This window comes from Podarcis melisellensis (assembly GCF_964234715.1).
Source record: "Podarcis melisellensis genome assembly, chromosome: 12".
In the NCBI taxonomy this organism is placed as follows: Eukaryota; Metazoa; Chordata; class Lepidosauria; order Squamata; family Lacertidae; genus Podarcis; species Podarcis melisellensis.
The window spans coordinates 32,661,416-32,685,124 of record NC_138544.1 but is presented as its reverse complement, the minus strand read 5'-3'; the positions used below and the strand labels follow the sequence as shown (position 1 = coordinate 32,685,124).

Here is a 23,709-nt window from a genome sequence, read left to right as displayed (position 1 = left end):
AGTTCATAAACATTCAGCCCTAAGTGCAGACATGGAAGTAACCTTTGCACTTTGGACTAAGGCAGCAGGTACCTCTCTAACCTTTTATTTAATATAACAGCCTTATTTAATAAAGCAGCCTTGAACCCAGTATTCCCTACGAATGCTTAGAAACAAACAAACAAAAAAAATCAGTATTTTGAAATCAGTAGTTAAAACCTAGGCAAAAACCTGCTGCTTAATCTCAGGAACCTTCATGCACAATTTGGTTAAAATCAGTGCCATTCTGAAATGTCCAGTCCACCATCCTGATTCAAAATGGCATCTAGTTGTATCCAAACGTCGGCGAAAACCCGTTTCATTCGATCAGTGGCCATGCAAAATTTGCTTACGACATATTTAAAAAAATGCATAGCGAGCGCGCAACTTTTCAAAATATATCGTGCGTGTTATATATACATATGCATCATTTAATAGACTTCTGGTTTGCTCTTCGGAGTAAAAAACAAAAACGCTCCACCTTCTTGAAAATACAGGTTTTAAAGGAAAACAACGAACAATTTCTAAACAGCAAGTTAGAGAACAGCAGTAGACCATCCCTCCGTTAAAAGCACAGTGCGCCCAAATGAGCGCAGCGCAGACGGGAATAAGGAAATCTCCGCAGGCCTCCCCAGCGCCCCCCCGCCCCCAGTCAGCATTCTTGGGTTATTCCGCTCCCGCCGCCTAAGCGCCTCTGTGACTCGCGCCTGCCGCATCCTGCCGGCAGCCGCTAGGTGGCAGTCTTCGTCTTCCCTTGCCATTCCTCCCCGGGAATCTCCCGATCCCTTATCAGGGCAGCAGCTTACGAAGGCGATGCCTTGGCGCGAGCAACAGGCAGCATCTCCCTCCCACCCCTTGAATGGGCCGCTTGCGAGCTCCCTTTTACCTGCGCGAGGAATGTCTTGCGCAATCCCTTCTCTCTCCTCGCCGAAATCCAAACTCTCCCTTCCTTCCTTCCTTCCTTCCATCCGCCTCCTCCCCCGCACGTCCCCCCCCCCCGCATCTACACGATCACCCCCACTTTGCAATCCTACTCACTGGACAGTGGTCGCCCCCCCCCCCCATTAGAGCGCAGCAGCAGCAGCAGCAGCCCCACCTTCTCCGTCCCGGGACCTTTCATCTGCGGGAAGTTTTATGACACTTGGTTGAATGTGCAAAGTTTTTAATTAGACTCGCCAGACAGCCCGAGGCAGCAGTAGCGCCACGAAGTCTTCATGCTTCCCCTCTGCTTCTCTCTCCCTTCCAGCACAACAAGCCGCTCTACTCCTTTGAAGACAATGCCGACTATGTCTACGATGTCATGTGGTCACCAGTGCATCCCGCGCTCTTTGCCTGCGTGGATGGGATGGGCCGCTTGGATCTCTGGAACCTGAATAATGACACAGAGGTGAGGAGGGAGAAGGATCGGGGCCTGGGAGCTGACATTTTCTGCTGAGTTGCCATTATTATTATTATTATTATTATTATTATTATTATTATTATTATTATTATTATTTCATCTTAGCCCTTCTCTTCAAATTGGGAGGGAAGGAGAAGAAACCGCCTTCGTTAGAAACAGGCTCCCACTCCCAGTGGCATAGCATGGGGGGTGCAGGGGGGGCCAGCCGCACCGGGCGCAACATCTGGGGGTTAGGGTTAGGGGGCGCAAATTACTTGCCTTGCCCCGGGTGCTGACAACCCATGCTATGCCACTGCCCACTCCAAATTCGGTGCTTGCTAATTTCATCAGTTTCCAAGGGTCCTTTTCTGGGTGCCACCAGACCTGCCTGGTGGTGTTCCCCTCCTCCTTTGCCCAGAGACAAAGGGCAAGTCCCCAGCATAGATTTAAAGCACATGACCTCCCCTCAAGAATCCCTGGGAACTTCAGTTTCAGGGTGCTGGGAATTGTAGCGTGCTGTGCAGGGAAACTGCAGTTCCCAGGCTTCTTCGGGTGTGCTTTAAATTGGTGGGGTGTGGTTACACCCAGGATCCTCCCACCCACTTGCACCTTCCAACTTCTGCCTCACAGGATCATTTGTCGGCTTCTTGATCCACCCAGTGGGAGACAAGGCACTGCCCTTCTTTGGTTGTTGGACTCTATAACTTCCGTCATGGCCGGTGCTCAGGCTAGCAACATCCAGTAGGCCGCAGGCATACCCTGTAAGCATCACGTCATCCTTCACTCATACTCTTTCTTTGCGGCAACTCTAGGGGAATATGAAATCCACCAGAATGTTACTATGGGGGGACACACCTCTCTGGTGGGATGAACATAGACACTGAGCAGGCATGACCAAACCTGGCCCTCCAGATGTTTTGGGACTACAACTCCCATCATCCCTAGCTAACAGGACCAGCGGTCGGGGATGATGGGAGTTGTAATCCTAAAACATCTGGAGGGCCGAGTTTGGCCATGTCTGATAAGGTGGTTGGAGGCTTTAATACTTCTGCTACAGAGATCTCAAGGAGGAGAGTGTTCTTCTGCTGCTTGAGGGTTTCCTGCAAGCACCTAGTCGGCCACTGGGAGGACAGGATGCTAGGCTAGATGGGCCGATGGCCTGATCCAGGCTCCTCTTATGCTCTTACGTTCAAGCAAGAGACAAGCTTGTAACTTGCTTTGTGCAAAAACTATTGTTGTTAATTTGTGATCCCTATTGTCTTAGTTCATCGCTGAGGGAGGCTGTGTCTTTGCCCAGGGGCTCTAAATCAAACGTGGCATCTTAGCACATTCATCCCAAAGCCTTCTGCCCCAGATTAAAGACATGGCACAGATTCCTTCCTTCTCTTGTGCAGAGTTGATTCACGTTTTCAAAAAGAGTGTGTGTGTCGGGGCTGATTTGTTCACCTGCACTTCTGCTCCCCCCCATTTATTTATTTTCTTCTGCATGCCCCGTGAGGAATTTAGAGCATCTCCCCCTCCCCCACCTCCTGTCCCAGTGGTGGCAGGTTTGGGAGGTTTCACATGCCTCTGAAACTCTGCACCACTCGCTACAGAGGAGTTGCACAAGTTGCTCTTTCTCATGTTGCCAAGAAGGACAAAAAGGGAAGCCTAGCCACAGATCTGCACCTTACATTTAAAGCACATTCAGTGCACGTTTTAAACACCTGACTTACCTCAAATAATCCTGGGAACTGTAGTTTGTCCAGGGCGCTTGGCTCTGGAAGAACTACAGTTCCCAGAATTATTCGAAATCTCATGCTTTCAACGAGTGTGGAATGTGCTTTAAATGTGTGGTGTGGAATAAATAATAATTAATAAATGTCCTGAGTGGCAGGTCCAGCCTTCTTCTTGGCTTGCCAGAGTAGGCAAAGCAGCTCTTTATTATTTCTCCTTTTGTGAATGTCTTTTTTTCTCTAGGACTGCATATGCAGCATACATTTCAAACACTTCTGCCAGCTCAGCCAAGAGTACTGGGACCTGTAGTTTGTGTGGGTGCTGGGAGTTGTAAACTACAGTTCTTAAGAAGGGGAGGAGAGACATGTGTTGCTGTAAAATGTATGGTGTGTACAAGGCCTGAGGGGGGCAGGTTACAGCTGTCCCGCAAGCCCTTGGAACCTGCAGGGAAGCAGATTTCGGTGAGAATTTAGGAGGAAATCGCTAAAGGCAAGACCTGTTTGTCAGCGGAACAGACTGCCTCAAAGAGATGTTGGCTAGACAGCCACCTGCCGGTATGTAGTGCTGCAGCTGCCACTTCCATATTTACCTGGGAGTAAGCCCCATTGAATTCCATGGGACTTAATTTCTGGTTAAACTTGCATAAGATTGGGCTTTAAGGCCATTAAATCTTAGTACACTGACTTGAGATTAAGCTCTATTGAAATTAGCAATACCTCCTTCTGCACAAACACCTATGCAAACATTTAGGGTATGTTGCTATAGTCCTAGGCACACATACAGCCTGATCCTATTGATCGTTTACTTGAAAATAGGTCCCCCTGAGTTCAATGGGACTTACTCCCAGATAAGTGTGGTGCTTCATTTAGAAGATAACTGACCCTGAAATTTGATGAATGTGTCTTAAGTCTGCAGCGTTACTGAGGAGGTACAGTAACAAGGGCTGGATCATCTGGGGCGCTGTAGTGGCTAGAACCAGAAAGGTCTGGGTTCAAATCCTTGCCCAGAAGCCATGGGCCAGTCACACTTGCTGCCTTGCAGGACTGTTGGGAGAATAAAAGGACAGCCAGGGAAGAACAATATAGGCTGCCCTCAGATCCTTGGAGGAAAGATGAGATAAAACTGAATAAGTGAATAATAAACATCATTAAAAGAGAAAATACCACTAGAGAAGTCCAGATTTTACAAAGTGACCCTTGCCTTATTTTCATACTAATAAGTATATAATACAAACAAATTTGTGAAAGTAAGTACTGATAAAAGAAGATTATAAATTAAGAAGCAGCTGCATTAAACTCTTGGATGTATTTCTGAGTGATTTTATTAAGTCTTTCTTGCTGGGGTTTTTTGGGGGGGGGGCGTTGTTGAGTGTTTTATCGTTTTTGAGTTTCCTAATTTGAATGGAGTTCGTAAAACACTTTCAGAGTGCACTAGGTTTCTTTGATACATTTATAATTTGCCTCCCCCAAACTGCTGTCTTGTAAGGGCCTGAACTACCAACTCATCAGAAGGAGAAAGAAAGGAGTTTGTAAGGTAGTAGAACGGACATAGAATAAACGTTTATTCAATGCTCCAGTATGTAAAACAACAGCATCAAAAGCTACCTGCAGAGTTCAATACCAGCACACAGAGAGCAGACATTCCTTCTCCTTGATGTGCTAGCTTTTTAATTGAAGGGAATTGTCACAGATGGGGAACAACAACAACAATAATAAAACCAACCAGCATCCCCCAAACTGAAGTGATACAACCCATTCTGCTCCTTTTTGTCCTGATTGCATAGATCAGGTCTAAGTCAGTATTTTCCTAGCCTATCTGCCTGCAGATGCTAGGAGATGTGGCAGATATTTTGTCATTTTAAGGTGTGTCCATATTGCCTTTATTTTGAAGCTGACATTCTGCCCAGAATATTACAGAAAACATTTTTGAGATATTCTGGTCAATAGTACATATATCAGGTATGTCAATCATAATGTTGTTGGTCACAATGCAATTTTGTTTAATCAAATTGGTATGGTTTTTAATTATTGTTTGTTGGTTTTATTTGTATAATATTAGTATAATATCATTTTATAAACAGGGTTTCTTTGCGTGCTTTATTGTATTCTGCTGTGAAAATGTTCTTTTTAAACTGAGAAGTGGGCTATCAATTTACTAAATAAATAAATAAATTCAGTCTCTCTTTCCCCCTCCTGCCACCATTCATTCTTCCCTGCAGGATATATATTCTGCTCCTGGCCCAAACACACGCAATTGCAAAGCTTCACATGCAATTAAAGCCTTCAAACATAAGATTTCCATACCAGTATTGGGGAGAAATTTAAAAATAGGAACCATACAGAGAGAACTCTGTTGCCCTGTTTAGCATCAGTGAAACGTTGAAGTCAGAAAGCTTTGTGAGAAAATATATTCTGTACATGAAAATCAATATCTCTTACCATAGCCGCTGCTGCTTTTTTTTGTTCTCTTACAATTTTGTCTCATGCCATTTTTGTATGAATTCAAGCAGCCTGCAGTTTTGCCTAATTTCCAGTTGTGAAATAACTGCGCCTAATTCAGATTTTACAGAAATTGTCCCTTGAACTTTTCCTTTGTAATCCTTCCCCCCACCCCCACCCTGCGAGAACGGTCTTGTGATTGAACGTTCTAAATGCCACCACTGAGAATGGAACATGCCCCCCCAAAAAAACCCCATTGCATCATGCAAGCTGCAAATATACTTTGTAGAATTCTGTCCAGCAAACGTGCAGATCAAATCCTATCAGAATTATAAGATAACAATAAGGCAGTGCGGATGAAAGAAACAAGACTTGTAAAGCGGTTTGTGAGCTTAAAACACTATAGAAACGAATAATCGTGATAATAAATTTTGAGTTTCCTAATTGCAGAAAAATAGCTACGTTAGTCTGCAAGAGCAGAAAATCCAGAAAGTGCTCTGGCGCCACAGAGGCTTCAGGCAGGAGCTTTTAAGGCGAGACAGAGCTTAATTCATCAGTTGTATGTAAAAGACTAAAGAAGGTAGTGGATTTATATACTCGTGGATCGGGGCTGTAGTCAAGAAACCAACCAAGTTACCAAGGCAAAAGTAATAACTGCCAATATTTTCTTCTACTTTTGTGTGTGTGGTTAATTCCTTCTTTCGTATGGCCTTAATATACATTTCAGTCAAAAGAAAACGCACATTTTTACTGCTCCTTGCCGTAAATCACCTTAGACAGGTAAGGAGGGACAAATACTGAAAACTGGATTGTCAAGTGGAGACTCGAGGTCTTTTGAAGTGTTCCGAGCAGGAAGCTGCAGAGCCGCCTTAATTATAAAGCGAGCGGCTGAAGGGGGATGTACAGAGAGGGCTTTTCTCTCCAGCTTTTTCTTCTGGGGGTAGGAGCAAAGAGGAGCAGATCCCTACAGGTGTTACCATTAAGAGCCCTTACTATCAATGCCATAAGACTGTTAAGAGAAAAAGTCCATTTTCTCAAAAAGCAGGCTGGAAAATACTTTATTCCCCCCCCCCCATCAAGGCTGTTGCAAATCTTCCCTGTTGTTATTGACATGGAAATTGCACTGTGATCAATGCTGTTAAAGCATGTGGGGCTGCAAGCAGGATTCACTTTGCTCGTATTTGTTTAATTTGGACCTTTAAATCTGTTCTAGGCAGATAAACTTTCCATTCCCCTTTCCTCTGGACATCAGCAGGAATAAATTCAGCACCAAGCCAGGAAAAAGCAATCAGAGACCCACCGTATCAGCCAAGAAGAAAACTCTTTAGCAACTGAAAGCGATGGTTCTTTTGATCCTTTGCCTGGCAATTCAGAACTTTAATAAAGAATACTAATGATGATGATTTTGTTTCTCCAGAAGTATTGAGCCCAAGTTAAGCCTTTTGATTTCAGTGGCACTGATAAGCATTTGCTTAAATCACTCCTGTTGAGGGCAAAGGAATAAGTGCTTTCATTTGAATTGTAACCTATTTTTCTTAAGACGTGACTGAACTATCGGATTGGTTCATTACTAGATTAGAATGAAATTAGCTGTTTGCAAAAAATAAAAAGTCTTGAAACGTTAGCCTCCTATCCACGATCCAGTTTGAACGGAAGTGCTTAAATCTGATTTAGGTTGCTATCCTAAACCCACAGAAGTTGTTTTGCTGAAAAGACTGGGTCTAGAATGTGGGCTCCGAATTGAGACAACAGTTTGGCAGGCTTCTGCAGGACTGCTAAATGTTTTAGAATGAGCTTGCATTTTACCCAATGTGTTCAGGCTGTTTAGCAGGTCAGCGGCCAAATACTATGCCATCACTGACTTGTAGATCAGAGTGTTAGCAATAGGAAAATGCACAGCGACTCTTTACAGGTGTGCTGGGTAAGGGATGGCCTTGCAGATTACAGCCAAGGTCCCAGCCCACAAATCTGACTGACTGCCCCAAATATAATCATCAAATTGGCAGGCCCAGTGAGCTAAGCTCCCAGAGGGAGTTGCTTCTTACATTCAGAATGTGACTAATCATGGTAAAGGGAATATGGGACAGGCCACAGCACAGTGCTCTGGATGCAGAAGATCCCTGGTCCATGTCCTGGCCCCTGCAGTTAGGGCTCGGAGAAGGAATCTCTGTTGCCAGTCAGTGTATTGAGCTGCCTCCTGTATTCATAATGTTATTTATTTTCAAGAGTTATAGCCCACCTTTTTATGAAATCCCCAAGGCAGTTTACAATCCAGATTTTGCATTCTATTAAGATGCAACAAAAACTATCAGTAAATAGTCACAAAAATGAAAAAGGGAACAAGAGCGTAAAAATATATTACAGGTAAGGCTCTGCAAGATCTTGCTGAAATAATGATCTTCACCACCTGCCCAGCTCCAAGCAGTGACAGGGCTGGGGAGTTCTCCCTTGGGACACTGTTTGAAATTTTAGGGTGACACACCCAAAAAACTATTGCATGAAACCAGCTACGGGGTTCTAGTCACCCCAGTGAAATATTTAGGAACAGGGTTTTAGTCACTATTTCATAAACTTGTTTTATGGAAATAATTGGGTAGGCGAAATTTATCTTAACTTTCAAAAAATGTTGATGTGCATTCATTTTTGCTTTAGTATTTTTTTTAAAAAAAAGAGTATCACAAAAGCTCCCTTTTCCTTTTCGCAAGTTTGGAACCAAAGGCCCATTTATAACAGCAAAGGGAATTTTCAAAGCTAAGTAAATAAATAAAAATGTTCCTAGCAGGTATAAGGGCACATATCTAGTGGGTCACCCTAAGGTTGGTTATAGATTCAGGAAGTAGTGCATTCCTTGTCCTTGTCCTTGCCCCCCCCCTCTCTCTCTCACAAAACACAAAACAACACAACACAGCTCCAACTTGCAGAAATAGCATCAGTCAATGATTTTGATCAAAACTTGCATTTATCTTGCAAGTGCCATCAACGATAAATCTATGGGATAGTATGAGAAAGTTTTAGAAATATTTAGCCATCCTTTTTTCTTGTATGATTCTTTTTCATCTCTGAGGTTAATGCAAATCTCTAACAAACACGTTTATCTGATTTAGAGAAACGTCTTTCTGACTGTTGTTTTTTATTGACATGTTAGGTAGGGAATGACACCATCGATTATAGCTCTTTTAAAGCCTAACTGCTGGACTATGGAGTGAAATATATAAAAGGCTTGCATTTGGTTCAGCGTAGCTTCCTGGCTTCCCATGGCAAGGAAAAGCTTGCCATGTTTGATTTATATCCTCAAATGGATGCAACAATGCAAGCGGCAGAGGAGAACAAATGCAACGCTTCCATATTTCATCATTTATACATTTCTGTCAGACTTGGAGCTGTAACACATAGAAGAAGAAAACAAGAATTCTTGGGGGGGAGGCTATCCAAAATATTTGAAGATTGCTTCTAGTCTACCTGAACTAGAATGATTATATATTTTAAATTAACTAAATATGCATATTTTTACCCATCACTTTTTCTCAATAAGGTATAAAACCTATTAAAATTAACAGTCCAACCCTACCTATGATTACTCATACAGAAAACCTGGTAGTAAGCTCCCCTATGTGCAATGGGGCTTACTCCCAAGTAACTGTATAGGACAGCAGCTTTAATTTCTGTTTGGTTACTGCGTAATTCTTCCTCTCCTTTTAAAGCACATCAAATATACGTAGATAAAATCTGTCATTTAATACATATTGTTGCATGTAGGTTGCTTCCCCTCCCTACACATTTTAATTACAAATGCTTTGTCAAAACACAAAGGCTTTTAGTGTTTTATGAAGAAATGAATATAGAATTAAAATCGCTTCATAATTATACAAATGTTTCTAATTTAAATGGTAAGCATTTGGGAGGGGGTAGGGCTGAAGAGATTAAAATACTTTGGATTAATTATTCCTGATAGACTCATATGCTCTTATTAACATTGTTTCCCTAACTACATTTACTTAGAAGTAAGTTTCATGTGATTTTCCGAAAAGCTTCTTAAGAACAGGTTGGGATGAAATCTCACAGAAATACATCCTGATAGCGCTTAGTGAAAAAAATTATTTATTAACTTTTTATACTTTCCTTCAAAGGACCATGAGGTGGCTTTGCAACATAAAACACAAAAATCAATGTATTACATAATATACAATATAAAAATCAAAACAGTTCTGTAAATACAAGTATAATAATAAGAAATAGATTACTGTTGTTGTTGATTTCTATACTGTCTTTCATCCGAGGATCACAGGATGGTTTGCAATAACATAGTAACAAACAAAACCAATAACCCCTCACCCACCCAGTTTGAAAGGCCATAGATTGTTTAATTAGCCAAAGGCCTGGGAGAAGAGAAATGTTTTTGCCTGGTGCCTAAAGATAGGAATGAAGGCATCAGGCGAGCTTCTCTGGGGAGAGCATTCCACAAATGGGGAGCCACTGCAGAAAATGCCTGTTTTTGTGTTGCTGCCCTCCAGGCCTTTTGTGGAGGAGGCACATGAAGAAGGGCCTCAGATAATGATCACAGGATCTGGGTCGGTTCATATGGGGAGAGGCAGTCCTTGAGGTATTGTGGTTCTGAGTCGTTTTAAGCTTTATAGGTCAAAACCAGCACTTTGATTTAGGCCCAAAAACTCATTGGCAGCCAGTGCAGTAGTGCAGTTGTACAGTGGTACCTCAGATTACAGATGCTTCAGGTTACCCAGGTTACAGACTCCGCTAACCCAGAAATAGTACCTCAGGTTAAGAACTTTGCTTCAGGATGAGAACAGAAATCGGGAGGCCCCATTAGCTAAAGTGGTACCTCAGGTTAAGAACAGTTTCAGGTTAAGAACGGACCTCCGGAACGAATTAAGTTCTTAACCCGAGGTACCACTGTATCAGGATCCGTGTGATATGCTTCAGTTGTCTAGTCCCCGGTGAACAACCTGGCCTCTGAATCCTGCACCAGCTGAAGTTTCTGAACCATCTTCAGAGGCAGTCCCACATATCACGTGTTGCAGTAATCTAACCCAGAGGTTACCAGAGCATACTCATAACAGCAACAGCAGAAACAGAAAAGAAAATCAGCAGTGTGTCTGAAATACAAAGGCAGTACACACATACAGAACCTTCTCTCTATCCAAAGTAGTGGCCCACAACTGGGATATTTCCTTTCCTCTCCCAGTATCTCACCTTGGGAGATCTTCACTTCCCTGCCTTCCACCATCTCTCTTCCACGTTCATGTGGGTTTGATTCTTGGCCACCAGTGGCATCCCAGAAGGGGAGACACCAGAGTCCTTGTGGTATCTTCTCCTTGAGGGGACTCCCACTGGTATTGGCCCCTCCAGCAGTGAATTGGAGATGGTGACCTTAGTAACCTTTGCTCCACAACTAGTTCAGGCTGTGGTTGAAATTCACACCACTCTTTCTCTAGTGTACGATATTTGTATTGAGCACCCTGATCACTGGAGCACATAGGAAACAATGGGTTTATTACATTTATTCATGGAATTTGAGGTGAGTGTCCACAGGAGCTCATAAGCAGTTCCGTCCATTCAGGCCATGGATAGACATGCTTTAGTGAAGTTGCTCCATCATGTGACCAGTGGTGGCCAACCTGTGGCCTTCCAGATCTCATTGCATTCCAACTCCCATCAACCCCAGCCTGTGTAGACTTCTGCACTCCCAGCAACATCTGCAGAGCCTCAGGTTGCCCCCCTATGCTTTAGACTATGCCCTAGTTCCCCAAGAGAAGCTACATTGTAGTTATTCCCTGCATTTCTCCCCAAGAGTTTTCTGTGTGTTGCCTGCATAGTTTTTCAACAAAGCAGCGCTCAGGATCAGACCAGGTTAGTTCTAGCAGGGCATAAAACACTTCCTCTGGGTAACAAGGGCTTAGCGTCTCTGCAAGAGATGCAAAGGAAAATGAATAGCAAAAGGATTTCGAATGTCATTTTTTTAGCCCATCTTCCTTTCGTTTCTGACCCCATCCTGTCTCAGCTAAACTAATTGCTCTAGGTCAGTAAAATGTTTACATGAAATCCCTTCAATCTCCTTTCAGCTTTCAGTTTATGTTCCATACCACATTTGAGCTCATTAATCCTTGCCACTCAGCTGAGTCATCCATCATCTTTTGATCTTCTGTTAGGCCAAATTGAGAGAGAGAGAGAGAGAGAGAGAGAGAGAGAGAGAGAGAGAGAGAGAAATAAAAAATAAAGCTGCAGTGGTTTTAGCATGTCCCAGAGCCAAACAAAGTTGTGTGTCACTTGTTGCCTCTTTATGTTTTAACAATGGATATTTTATTTCATTGTCTTTCATTTGCAAAGCAGTGGCTTTGCCAACATCCACATGAGAATTCTGTCTTTGTTAGGTTCCAACAGCGAGCGTGACCATCGAAGGAGCTTCTGCCCTCAATCGCGTTCGTTGGGGCCAAGCTGGGAAAGAAGTGGCCGTTGGGGACTCCGAAGGAAGGATCTGGATCTATGATGTTGGAGAGGTACTTGTCTTTCTTCATAGATGCTCTGCATTCTTGCCATTTTTCTTGCAGCTTTGTAAATAAACATTTCATACTGGAGTATGAAACACTTACCCATTTCATTGGCACAATGTGTTGATTCAAGCTGCAATCCAGCCACTTTCAAATCAGGGAGTTTTGCCATGGGTTTCAATTCATGGATACTTTAACCACACATTTTAAATTTTATATATGACTTTTTTAAAAAAAGTCTACCCCACCCACTTTTATGAGTAATGAATTGAATTCTGAGAGATGTCCACATGGTAATGTTAATCTTCTGTACTGATGGCTTCATTATTACAGAAGTAGGGTTAAGTAATGTGTCTAATGCTAGTCTAGTCGTTTATTTATTCAGATTTCTGAGGGTGTGGAGTAGCCATGTTTAATGCAAAATACAGTAACAGCAAAGTTCATGATGCATATGGACGCAATTGTGGCAATCCGGGGCTGGTTATGCGTTGTTTTAATATACACTAAATGTGACTTGTAAAATGAGAAAATAAAAATAAAGCTTAATCATCATAATAAAAAGAAAATGCATGCACAGTGGGTTTGTTAAAATTTATCTATACCCTGATCCATCTCCCACATGTATAACCCCAGCTGGTTGGAGAATCAAGGATGCAAGCAAGTGTTGCATCTTTCAGGCTAATCGGCTGTTTGGAAGGCACAGCTGTATGGATTTTGTGCCTCCCTCACCAAGCAGCTGATCATCGTGATGGCAGCTTATTTAACAAGCTGTGTTGGGTCAGGCTCTCTGTAAGTTGTACCAAAATGCCAAGAGACAGACACCAAAAGCAAATTATGGTAAGGGCTGTTCTAAGATTCTAATTAGTTCTTTTATATATCGGCTGCTCTTTGATAAATGCATTCTTACCTATTCTGAGCCTTCAGAATAGGATTGACTAGAATTTAAATTCATTATTTAAATGAATTTAAATAATGGGGCTTTGGAGGAACTTGGTCAGCCTCAGGACTGCATAGAGTGGAGAAGGCAATTTTTAAACTCTCTGCTGGCCACAATCTCCCCTTTCTGCCCACAATAAACTCCCACTCCAAAGGGAAGTTCACATATTCGTTCAATTAATGTGCACTATAATTTGTACCAACACTTTGAAAATAAGTTTCTCAAGTGTCTGGCAAGAAAGACTATGATAATATCTGCGGCCATCTCAACAAGGTACCTGTAGGTTGTTAATTTTTATCAGTAAATTAATTGGTTAATGCTGAAGTTACATTACTTTAAGTTTACTTTTACTTGTGCTGAAGATTTTTGTTTCAGAGATGATGCTTTGTTTCGTTATGCTTTTGTTATCTTGACGATTGGTCCAATTTTAGTCTGGTTAGTTTCATAGAATTGCTTAAAATGGGGCCTTGGGGTCAGGAACTATTGCATAGTATTGGTAGTGTGGTGGATTTGCAACTACATTGTGGGTAGATATCTGAGCACACCTGTGCACATATGACAGAACACGACCAAGGAATCGTGTTTAAAAAATCTACCATTTTATTTTCTTGTGTTAAAAAAATCTAACATTTTATTTTCTCTCTTGCCTTTTTTACTGTAAAGAAAGCACCATGCTAATAAATACATACTATTGTATTTACAGCTACTAGGATTTCAATTCTTAAAAAAGACTGTGAAAAGTCACTGGTATAGGCAGGTTTCAGATAGCATTTGGTGCTTTCTGAACATTCAAGCATTTTCATGTATTGTTCTCTCAGCAACCCTTCATTACTATAACTCTGCAGGGAAGGTCAGCATCTGCCATTCCCAAATTGCTTATGAAAGCTACGACTGGAAGGGAAGGGTTTCCCTAAGGCAGGCATGTCCAAAGTCCGCTTCGGGGGCCTAATCCGGCCTGCCGGTTGGTTTAATCTGTGGCAGTTTAAACCTCAACAACTTCAATCCTTTGGACGGCCCTCACGGCCCTTCACTTCATCAAATCTGGCCCTCTTTGGAAAAAGTTTGGACACCACTGATAAGGTCACCTACTAGAGTTCATTGCAGGGACAAGATTTGTCCCAAGCTGTGCTTTTTTCAAGAAAAATAGGTGCCAGAACTCACCACAAAGTTGTTACAGTAAGTCACTGGGCAACTCAGGGTAGCTCTGAACAGTTGCCGGTTTGACAACAGCTGCATTCACTGCCCACAAAAGTGCTAAAAGCTACAACGAGCTGTTTCCCTAGTTGTTTCCCAAGCACAATTCAAAGTGTTGGTGTTGACCTTTAAAGCCCTAAACAACCTCGGCCCAGTACACCTGAAGGAGCGTCTCCACCCCAATTATTCTGCCCGGACACTGAGGTCCAGCTCCAAGGGCCTTCTGGCAGTTCCCTCACTGCGAGAAGCAAAACTACAGGGAACCAGGCAGAGGGCCTTCTCGGTAGTGGTGCCCACCCTGTGGAACGCCCTCCCATCAGATGTCAAAGAGATAAACAACTACCTGACATTTAGAAGACACCTGAAGGCAGCCCTGTTCAGGGAAGTTTTTAATGTGTGACATTTTGATGTATTTTCAAACTTTGTTGGAAGCTGCCCAGAGTGGCTGGGGAAACCCAGCCAGATGGGCGGGGTACAAATAAATTGTTGTTGTTTGGGGTTGCCCCTGGTTCTGGGGCAGGTCAAAGAAGTGCGCCCCCACCTCCCTCGTTCCCTTGGCTAGGGCAGCTCAAAAGGGCCCTCGCACAAACACACACATGTGCGACGGTAGAGGCCTAGCTGGAAGCTCAAAGCCCACCGCCGACTTCTAGCTTCTGGGAGATCTGAGTCACCACCCTGTTAGAGGCAGCTCTGCAGCTTATTTTAGTTTTTGTTAGTATTGTAGTACTTTAAATGTTTTTGTTTTCAAAACAAGCCCACCGCCACGACATAGGAGATGGATTGAAGAAAAGGAGATATTAATTGGCCCCACCCCATAGCTTGACCCGTTGTAGCTAGGAGCTGCATGGAGTCATAGATCTAAACAAAAAAGTGTAGATTTGAACATGCTTGGCAGCTTCCGTTTTGACTTGGGCTTCTGTTTTGGGCTTCTCGGAAGTATGTAGAGTTGAGAAGCAGGTGAAGGGAGCGCCAGCCTGCCACAGTGCCCACCTGAGAGGCAGTGGAACTGTGATCTGGCATTCTCCGGCTGAAAAAACCCCACTGGTCCTAAGGCTTACAGCTCACTATCTTAGCTTACTGTGTTGCACTGGCTCTCAGGGGCATCTTTCATCTTGTCAACTTTCATGTAGACAAGAGAATGAATCAGTCCATGATACAGTTGTCCAAACGAGCACAAAAAAATCTGAAATGGTGGGCTAGAAAGGAACAGTGGAAGCCTATAGGGGTGAAGAGTAGATGTAATGGAAATTAGCAGGCTGGATATAGTGTGTTGCAAGGCTGTTCTGAACTGCCCCCCTCCCCATACTAAAATCTGACTAAATTGATGTCAGTATGGTGTGTGCTTGATGGAATGTGCCTCTTTGTTGCTGAATGCAGCACAAAACGTAGCGTCTGCATTACAATTCCTGGAACAGTCGAGGGGTGACTCGCGGAGCAATCAGCTTTTATAGACGGAATTTGTTTTTTGTCATTATCTGTGATAGGATACTGGGATCTCCATCTCCCCACAGTAGGGAAACATTATGTAGCACATACAGATTTAGCTTTAACTCACACAAAGTGATTTTTATGGCCCATAGCAAAATTACTTGCGCATGACTCACATTTTTGGCTGGCTTGTGCTTTTGCGGGAGTCGCTCTTGCTCGCAAATGACTGCAGAAACATCTTGCTGTATCGTTACCATAATTGCTAAACTGTCTAAAGTCATTACACTCAAATTTCTGCTGCGGCACTGGCAGGACAGCATGTTTTATTTATTTATTTATTATAGTGTGTGTGTGTGTGTGTGTGTTCTGTTTCTGAGTGATTTGACAGACGCTAGAAATACCTGCGTTGACAATATAGTCTGTTCTCGCCTATTGTCTGTAGTCTAGACAGGCTGTAAATATGTCTCTTTGACATATCATACAGCAAGATATTTGGAGTATTTTGTTCATCTCTTCCAGATTAGCCATGCATTTCTTGGCTTCCCTCCACCCCCACATCAGAAGCAGAATGGACAATGATCCCAATCTAAAAAAACCCAAAGAGGTAGACCATCAGGTGATTTAAAATTGTCGATATCATACACTGAACTTAATATATCCTCCTTGGATTAGGTGATTTGTGGAATGAATTCTGCTGAGAGGCAGTCCATACGTTCTCCTTTCACTAGGGAAACCCAGAACCATTTATGTTGGATCCCCGTTTCCCTTTCCTTCAGTCTCAGCTATTCCATCTCTCCTTTGTGGATTGGATATATTTTCTGGTTGTATATCTACAAGCTGACCTGGAGGAGATGGACGAACACATCTCCTGGATTGCTGGCAACTGCAACCTAGGTACCTCTTTTCCAAGATGGGTGAGGGCTGAGAGATGAACAGGTGGCAACAGAAACAAAGGTGTTTGTCAACTTGTTGCTTAGCAGGGTTGGGGTGCAGAACGAATGCCTCATTCATTTCTTGTGGAACCCTACATATGTGCCCTAATGACATAATTCAAATGCATACTTGTTAGAAGAGAATGCACATTCTATGCAAACCAAGTTCATTAATTTACTCTTGCATGCTTTGGGATTCTGAAATTTTCTTCTTTATCCCTTTTTTGATTTATTTATTTTAATGTGCATATGTATGAATATGTAATTGCATGCGTAAAAGCTTAGGAGTTTCTGACCTGGCTTGGATATTGTAACCAACCAATTCTATTTCAAACTAACCATACTGTGTTGTTTTGTCCAATATGAGAACGGCCATTAAATTGTCGTTTATTCGAAGAAGGCAGAAGCAGTAGCCACAATTTCATCTTGGCTTCTTTGGACGAATTATAGTTTAAAACTCTTCAAAGTTTGTTGAGATTCAGAGAAAATGACAAACTGTGGTGAGTTGAAAATGGCAGTGGGTGCTTCCGGTCTCCTCATGGCCATGCCAGCAGAAGAGACTGGAGGAAGGGAGTACATGGACCCATGCTTCTTACATGTAATGCTGGTTTAGCCACAAGTGAGTAATCACCCAAACATTGATGCTCCTATTTCCCCACAATCCACAATATAATTGCCCACAGTATGGAACAGAGAAGAGGAACAAAGAAAAGGGTCTTATAGATAGCATCCTCCATGAGATCACCTCCCAGACCATGCAGAATTGCTGACTGGCTTGTGCCCTGGCCAAAATTGGATGGCGCCATTTGCATAAGGTTACTCAGCACCTCCACAAGTGGCAGCTTTGCTTCCTTTGATTTCCATGAGGGTCAGGGTTTGACCTTCTTATTCCATCCTGTCTATTAAATGGATGTCAACATTCATTTTATGACACCTCAAACAGAAAAGACATGGGCAAATTGTACAGCCCATGACTAGTAAGTTTAAAATAACATTAATATTTTCATTTTCTGATCGTTTTTTAAACAGCATCTACATTTTTTAGCTGTTTGATTTCAGCATCATCTCTGAAAATAACTGAACACATTTATTTTCACAGCCAGGGGTCTATTTTCTCTCTGACGCTTGTACATTCTGCCCATTAGAATGAATGTGAGTTATATACACATGTTCGAGGGACAACAATATATATATATTGTACACACACACACACACGACACTCACATGTTCACATGTATGATAAGGTGAAAGAGCAGGTTATTGATTATTTGACAAAATAGAAATGAATTATCCCCATTATTTTTAAGTGTATCCAGTTGCACAAGAATATATCCATGAAAAATCCATTTGAAATATTTTCTTTTCTGCATCTGTAGACCACCTATGTTATTTGGAGCATTATATAAAGCAGCACCCCAAAACTTGCCACCTACTGTTGTCATGATATGTCATAAGTAGTAAAAATGAGTGTTAAGCTATTCACCTCTGAGCACAGAGATATTCACATGCCTTGATGATTTAATAGCCAGATTCAGCTGGACGAGAGCACTTAATTCAACTCTAAATGCTTCTGTGATGGCCCACAGAGGTTACTCTTGTTCATATTATCTAGCAATGATGGACATAATTTCCTAGGAACCTCCCTGGAGCCAGCCCCAATGTAATGAATTGAAGCTAGCCAAGCGGTTGGGTGGTTATCTGCACACAGGCATTTAACTGAAGCTTCTGTAGAAGTTCTTAGTAGTCTGTGGCAATAGCCTGACGAGACACTGAAATATATACAGTGGTACCTCGGGTTAAGTACTTAATTCGTTCCGGAGGTCCGTTCTTAACCTGAAACTGTTCTTAACCTGAAGCACCACTTTAGCTAATGGGCCTCCTGCTGCTGCCACGCCGCCGGAGCAAGATTTCTGTTCTCATCCTGAAGCAAAGTTCTTAACCCAAGGTACTATTTCTGGGTTAGCAGAATCTGTAACCCAAGGTACCACTGTGTCTGTCTCTCTCTCTCTGTGTAATATATATATATTTATGTGTGTGTGTGTGTATGTATATGTATGTATCAGCATACTTAGGAATTGTGTTAGAAAATGTGGGCCATGATCCTAATTGCATGTACCTGGGAGTAGTCAAAATTCAATAGGGCTGACTTCAAAGTAGACATGGTTAGGATTGTTGTCTTTTAGTAATGTTACTCAGAGACAATTCACAATTGGGTGTTACATTGCAGAGAATTAGAGCACTACAAATTTATACTACAGTATAACTGGCATGGTCTCTTACGAAGAATCTTGGGAAATAACTAGCACTCCTTCAAATTAAGAGTAGTGCCACTCATATCTAAAATATACTGTACTTTAGTTTCAGTGTCTCCAGCCACTTGCTTCACTCTCCATAGACATGTTGGTATAAAGGTACCAACAAATGCTCCCTCTGTGTAATGCTCTCTAGAGAGGTGTAGTGATGCCATTTGCACTTCTGGGAGTTCACCCAGCATCTCTATTAATGCGAGAAAAATACAACTTTATACATAACTGTTGCCTGCCAGGAATGTACTGCATTTCAAGGGTTGCCAATATTTGGGGGCTCATTGTCCCATTTGGAAATTGGAAAACATTTGTGGGTACCGCCACAAAATGACTATAGTAAGGCCATGGCTTGCCACAAAATGGCTGCCACAACAAAGGACAAGTAACCTGCCTAAAAAAACTGAGTGCAAGGCAGAGTTGGGTTCTGAGTCCCAGAATACAAAGCCACTCATTTGCTTACGCAATTTTCAACAAAAGTATTACGTTTGTGACAAAGCCCCTCCTTCTTTGTACATGTTCGTTGTATGTAGACTTTGTTTTATTTTTAAAAAAATAAGAAATATAGAGAGCTCTCCTGTCACCATTGCAGGATCACTCAGTAATTGATTCTCCCCACCTCAGCTTGTGTAATGATCACTTGGGAAACAGCGTGTTGATCAGTTTTGCTCCCAAATGTTGGCATTTAGGAGAGAAATAGTGACTGATGTATCCAGTGTGCCTTTTTTTTTTTTAAGGGTGGCTTAAAAAGAGCTCCTTAATGAAAAAAATGCCCAGGTTTGAAAAATCAGTCAGTTTAATTACTGTGTTTTATGAAGGCCATCACCCATTGCTGATTACTAGAGTGATAAAATCTTTGGCTTTGGTAGCCTCAGTAGGGGGTAAGCCGGTGTAAGTAGAGGCAAAGCCCAGTAATTATCACCCTAAATCCTTGTGTTTCTCATTACGATATTCCTTAATTTGTGTTACCATACAGTCTTTGAGGTCTTTAATGTACATATCGGTTCATACACCAACAGGAATAAAAGCTGTGTCTTCAGCTACACTCTTAATCTAAAATGAAATATGTGCACTTAAAGTGGTTTAACTTGCTTCCTGCCCATTCTGGAGATGTGTGTGATAGATTGTGATATGTGTATATATTAAGGCCTGCTACTGCAGCGGGAGGGCCTGATGGAGCCTGTTGCAGCTGCAGCAGACCCTCCCCTGGGCCTTTTGGGGGGCGGCCGGGGCTCCTCCCAGCAGCCCACTGGGGTTGCTGCCCACTGCAGCTGCGACCATCTGTCAGGGGGGCAGCGGGAGGATCCCATGGAACCACTTGGCTGTGGAATATTGAGGGCTTTTTTGTGGGTATGGTAGTAGTGATGTATGGAAGTGAAAGCAGGACCATAAAGAAGGCTAATCACCAAAGAATTGATGCTTTTGAATTATGGTGCTGGAGGAGACTCTTGGGAGTCCCATGGACTGCAAGAAGATCAAACCTATCCATTCTGAAGGAAATCAGCCCTGAGTGCTCACTGGAAGGACAGATCCTGAAGCTGAGGCTCCAGTACTTTGGCCACCTCATGAGAAGAGAAGACTCTCTGGAAAAGACCCTGATGTTGGGAAAGATGGGGGGCACAAGGAGAAGGGGACGACAGAGGATGAGATGGTTGGACAGTGTTCTCGAAGCTACAAACATGAGTTTGACCAAACTGCAGGAGGCAGTGGAAGAGAGGAGTGCCTGGCGTGCTCTGGTCCTTGGGGTCACGAAGAGTTGGACATGACTAAACAACAACGAGCACCCAGGGCACCGAAAAGACGGCACCCCTGCCTGCTGCCTCAGGTAAGGCGGATGATTTTGCCTCGTCATGAGCATTGAAATAAGATTCAACAGCCAGTCCAGTCAACACTTGAACCTGGAATGGAGAGGAGACACCGCCTTGTCCTTTTCCTCAGGAAGCAAAATGTCTTAGGCTGACCCTGAGTCAGGCAAACCACTTCCAGGGCAGTGGGGGTCAGGAGGGAGAAGCTCTACTGAATTTCCTAATATTGTACAACATCTTAATGTGGAAGAAGGAAAATGCACTTTTAAAAGTAATATAGCATCATTAACATTGTGTAGCATCTTAATAAGGAACCATGAAATAGTGTATTTAAAATAACAAATTTAGCCAGGATGAGGAGGGAAGTAAACTTATTTCCCAAGAACATTTTCTTGTTTTTTTCTATATACACACAGTAAGATCAGCTTGACTAGGAAATTGTTACAGCTATTTCCCTGTGCTACAGGGAATTGAGTGAAAAAAATGTTCAGTGCCAATATGGGTTAAAGCGATATCACATTAATGTAATGGTGTTCTTGTTTGTGAAATTCAGCTGAACAGGCATGCTCTCCTCCTTACTAGTACCAGCATATGTTTTCTGGAGGAATATCTTCTAAAACAAGAATTCGTTTGTATAATTAATCATCTTTATGATTCTTCTGTGGTTTGAGCCTGTCACTTTCAATAGCAACCTTGGTTGTGAGGGAGGACTTAATTATGGTGTTAAAATGCTTTTTCCTTAATGGTTGGTGAAGTTGTGTGTTGTATAAATGTATGGCGCAATGGAATGTATGTCTTGATAAGGAGCCGGTTAGCCTAAAATTGCAGCACATTACGGAAGAGTTCAGGACATTAATTTGCTCCATAGAAAAGCGGAAACGACATATTTGAACTATAATTTTATGGTATTTGCAGGCGCTTTGGCTGTGATCCAGCAGACCGCAAGTACACAGGTTTGGTGGCTTTTAAAAAAAGCAAAAGATCCATACATCCTCATGCCAGCCAGGCAGTTCCTTGCCTTTCCGTAGCAGACAGCCAGAGCCTGTGACGCTTGCAACCTTTCGGAAAACAGCTCTTGAGAATTATTAATTTTCAGAGGCAGCCACCTGCTTTAAAAAAATTAAAAAGAGGTACCTCGTGTTAGGCATTTATTTTGGAATTTGTATTCTACCCCGTACAAAGTGTCTCAGGACAGCTTAAAATAAATAGTAATAAAATCAGTGTCATAACTAAATTGATACACAGAAGAGGTATCACAGAAAGCAAGTTAACTAATTTCTCACTGGAAGCATCCCAGATAAAAATTTTCAATTAATTTGTACCCCACCTCAAATCCCTCCAAATCAGTATCTCTTTAATTTATTCAATTTCAGTTAATTCTCCAACTGATCCTGCTCCACATCAATCCAGTTCTCTTCAGTTAACCACACTTATTTCAGATCTTAAACATATGCGTTGCCCCAAATTAATATCCTATCAGGAACCTGGGTCATCTCCTAGTTCAGTTTCCCCTTCTAGTCATTTCCCACCCAGAAGCACTTAGTGTAGTTCAAGATTTGTGGCTTGGCCCCCTTGGGAAAGACCCACAGCTCAGTGGTAGAGCATCTGCTTTGCATGCAGAAGGTTGCAGGTTCAATCCCCGGCGTCTCCTGGTAATACTGGAAATGTCCTATTTCTGAAACCCTGGAGAGCTGCTGCCTGTCAGTGTAGATAATACTGAGCTATATGGACCAATGGTCTGATTTGGTATAAGGCAACATCCTATGTTCAGCTGTAGCAACATCTCTTCTGTCAACTGAGATTTACACCTCTGACAAAGTGGATTCCAGTCTGCTGGTGTGTATACTGTAATACATTTGTGAATGTTTAAGGTGTCACAAGGCATTTTGTTATTTTTGCTGGAGCTCAACTAACCCTTAAAGAGAACCACTGCCAGTTTAGTACAGTATGCAGAATGGACTGTAAGTGCTAAGATTTTTGTTGGAGTTCTTTTCTCAATGCAGTAAGATATAGAAAGCTAAAGTAAATTTTAAAAAGAACCTGAAAATTGCTACAAAAAGTACAAGTAGAATACTGTACAAAGTCCTCTCTTAAAGGTTGCTCTTAGCCCTTGCCACCCACAGAAGGTAATAGGCCTCCCCTTGGGATTTTTCTTTCTGCTCTGAGCCAAATAGGCAGAATGAACCATTATTGGATTTCCCGAGGCTGGTGAAGCTTTGGAGTCGCCAAGGGTGCCTGGACTTTCTTTGGTTCAAAAGGTTTGTGGGGAGGGTTGGATTGGAGTGAGACGCAGAACCATCAGGCTCAAGCCAACAATGAAGATGGTGCTGTGGAAAATGAGGGGGGAATGTTAGTGCAGTTCTTTAAACGGTAGGCAGTTTGGCCAACTTGCTAATTTGCTTAACATTATCTAAGCAGGGGGGATGTGGGTGGCGCTGTGGGTTAAACCACAGAGCCTAGGACTTGCCGATCAGAAGGTTGGCGGTTCAAATCCCCGCAACGGGGTGAGCTCCCGTTGCTCGGTCCCAGCTCCTGCCAACATAGCAGTTAGAAAGCACATCAAAGTGCAAGTAGATAAATAGGTACTGCTCCGGCGGGAAGGTAAATGGCATTTCCGTGCGCTGCTCTGGTTTGCCAGAAGCGACTTAGTCATGCTGGCCACGTGACCAGAAGCTGTACGCCGTCTCCCTCGGCCAATAAAGCGAGATGAGCGCCGCAACCCCAGAGTCGGCCACGACTGGACCTAATGGTCAGGGGTCCCTCTACCTTTACCTATCTAAGCAGGAACTTGTGGACTTCCAGAGGTTGCTCTCCATCCCTCCCAGAGATGATGGGACATGCAATGTACTGAGAACTGGAAGGTCACATGTTCCCAACCCTTATCTCTTAAGGATTAGCCAAACTTTTCAATTTTGAGGGTTTCGTCTGAGTTGTGCCTGAACATTTAGCTGTTGTGTGTTTCGCCAGTGGAAAAAATCTGGTGTGTGTGCCTCTAGGGATCCTGCGGTTTCTTATCTTTTGCTGCTGCAACTCCCATGATCTGTAACGGCCGCCCCC

At 42.8% G+C, this 23,709-nt stretch overlaps 1 protein-coding gene across 6 annotated transcripts in view; it reads left to right on the top strand.

The window, feature by feature from the left end:
• DYNC1I1 (dynein cytoplasmic 1 intermediate chain 1) overlaps positions 1 to 23,709 on the top strand; it is a 219,519-nt gene that overhangs the window by 189,140 nt on the left and 6,670 nt on the right. For all 6 annotated transcript variants that reach the window (XM_081882855.1, XM_081882857.1, XM_081882858.1 and 3 more), the window contains 2 exons: positions 1,265 to 1,405; positions 11,937 to 12,062. In XM_081882855.1, coding sequence (XP_081738981.1) covers positions 1,265 to 1,405; positions 11,937 to 12,062 — 267 coding nt within the window. The remainder of the gene's footprint in view (positions 1 to 1,264; positions 1,406 to 11,936; positions 12,063 to 23,709) is intronic.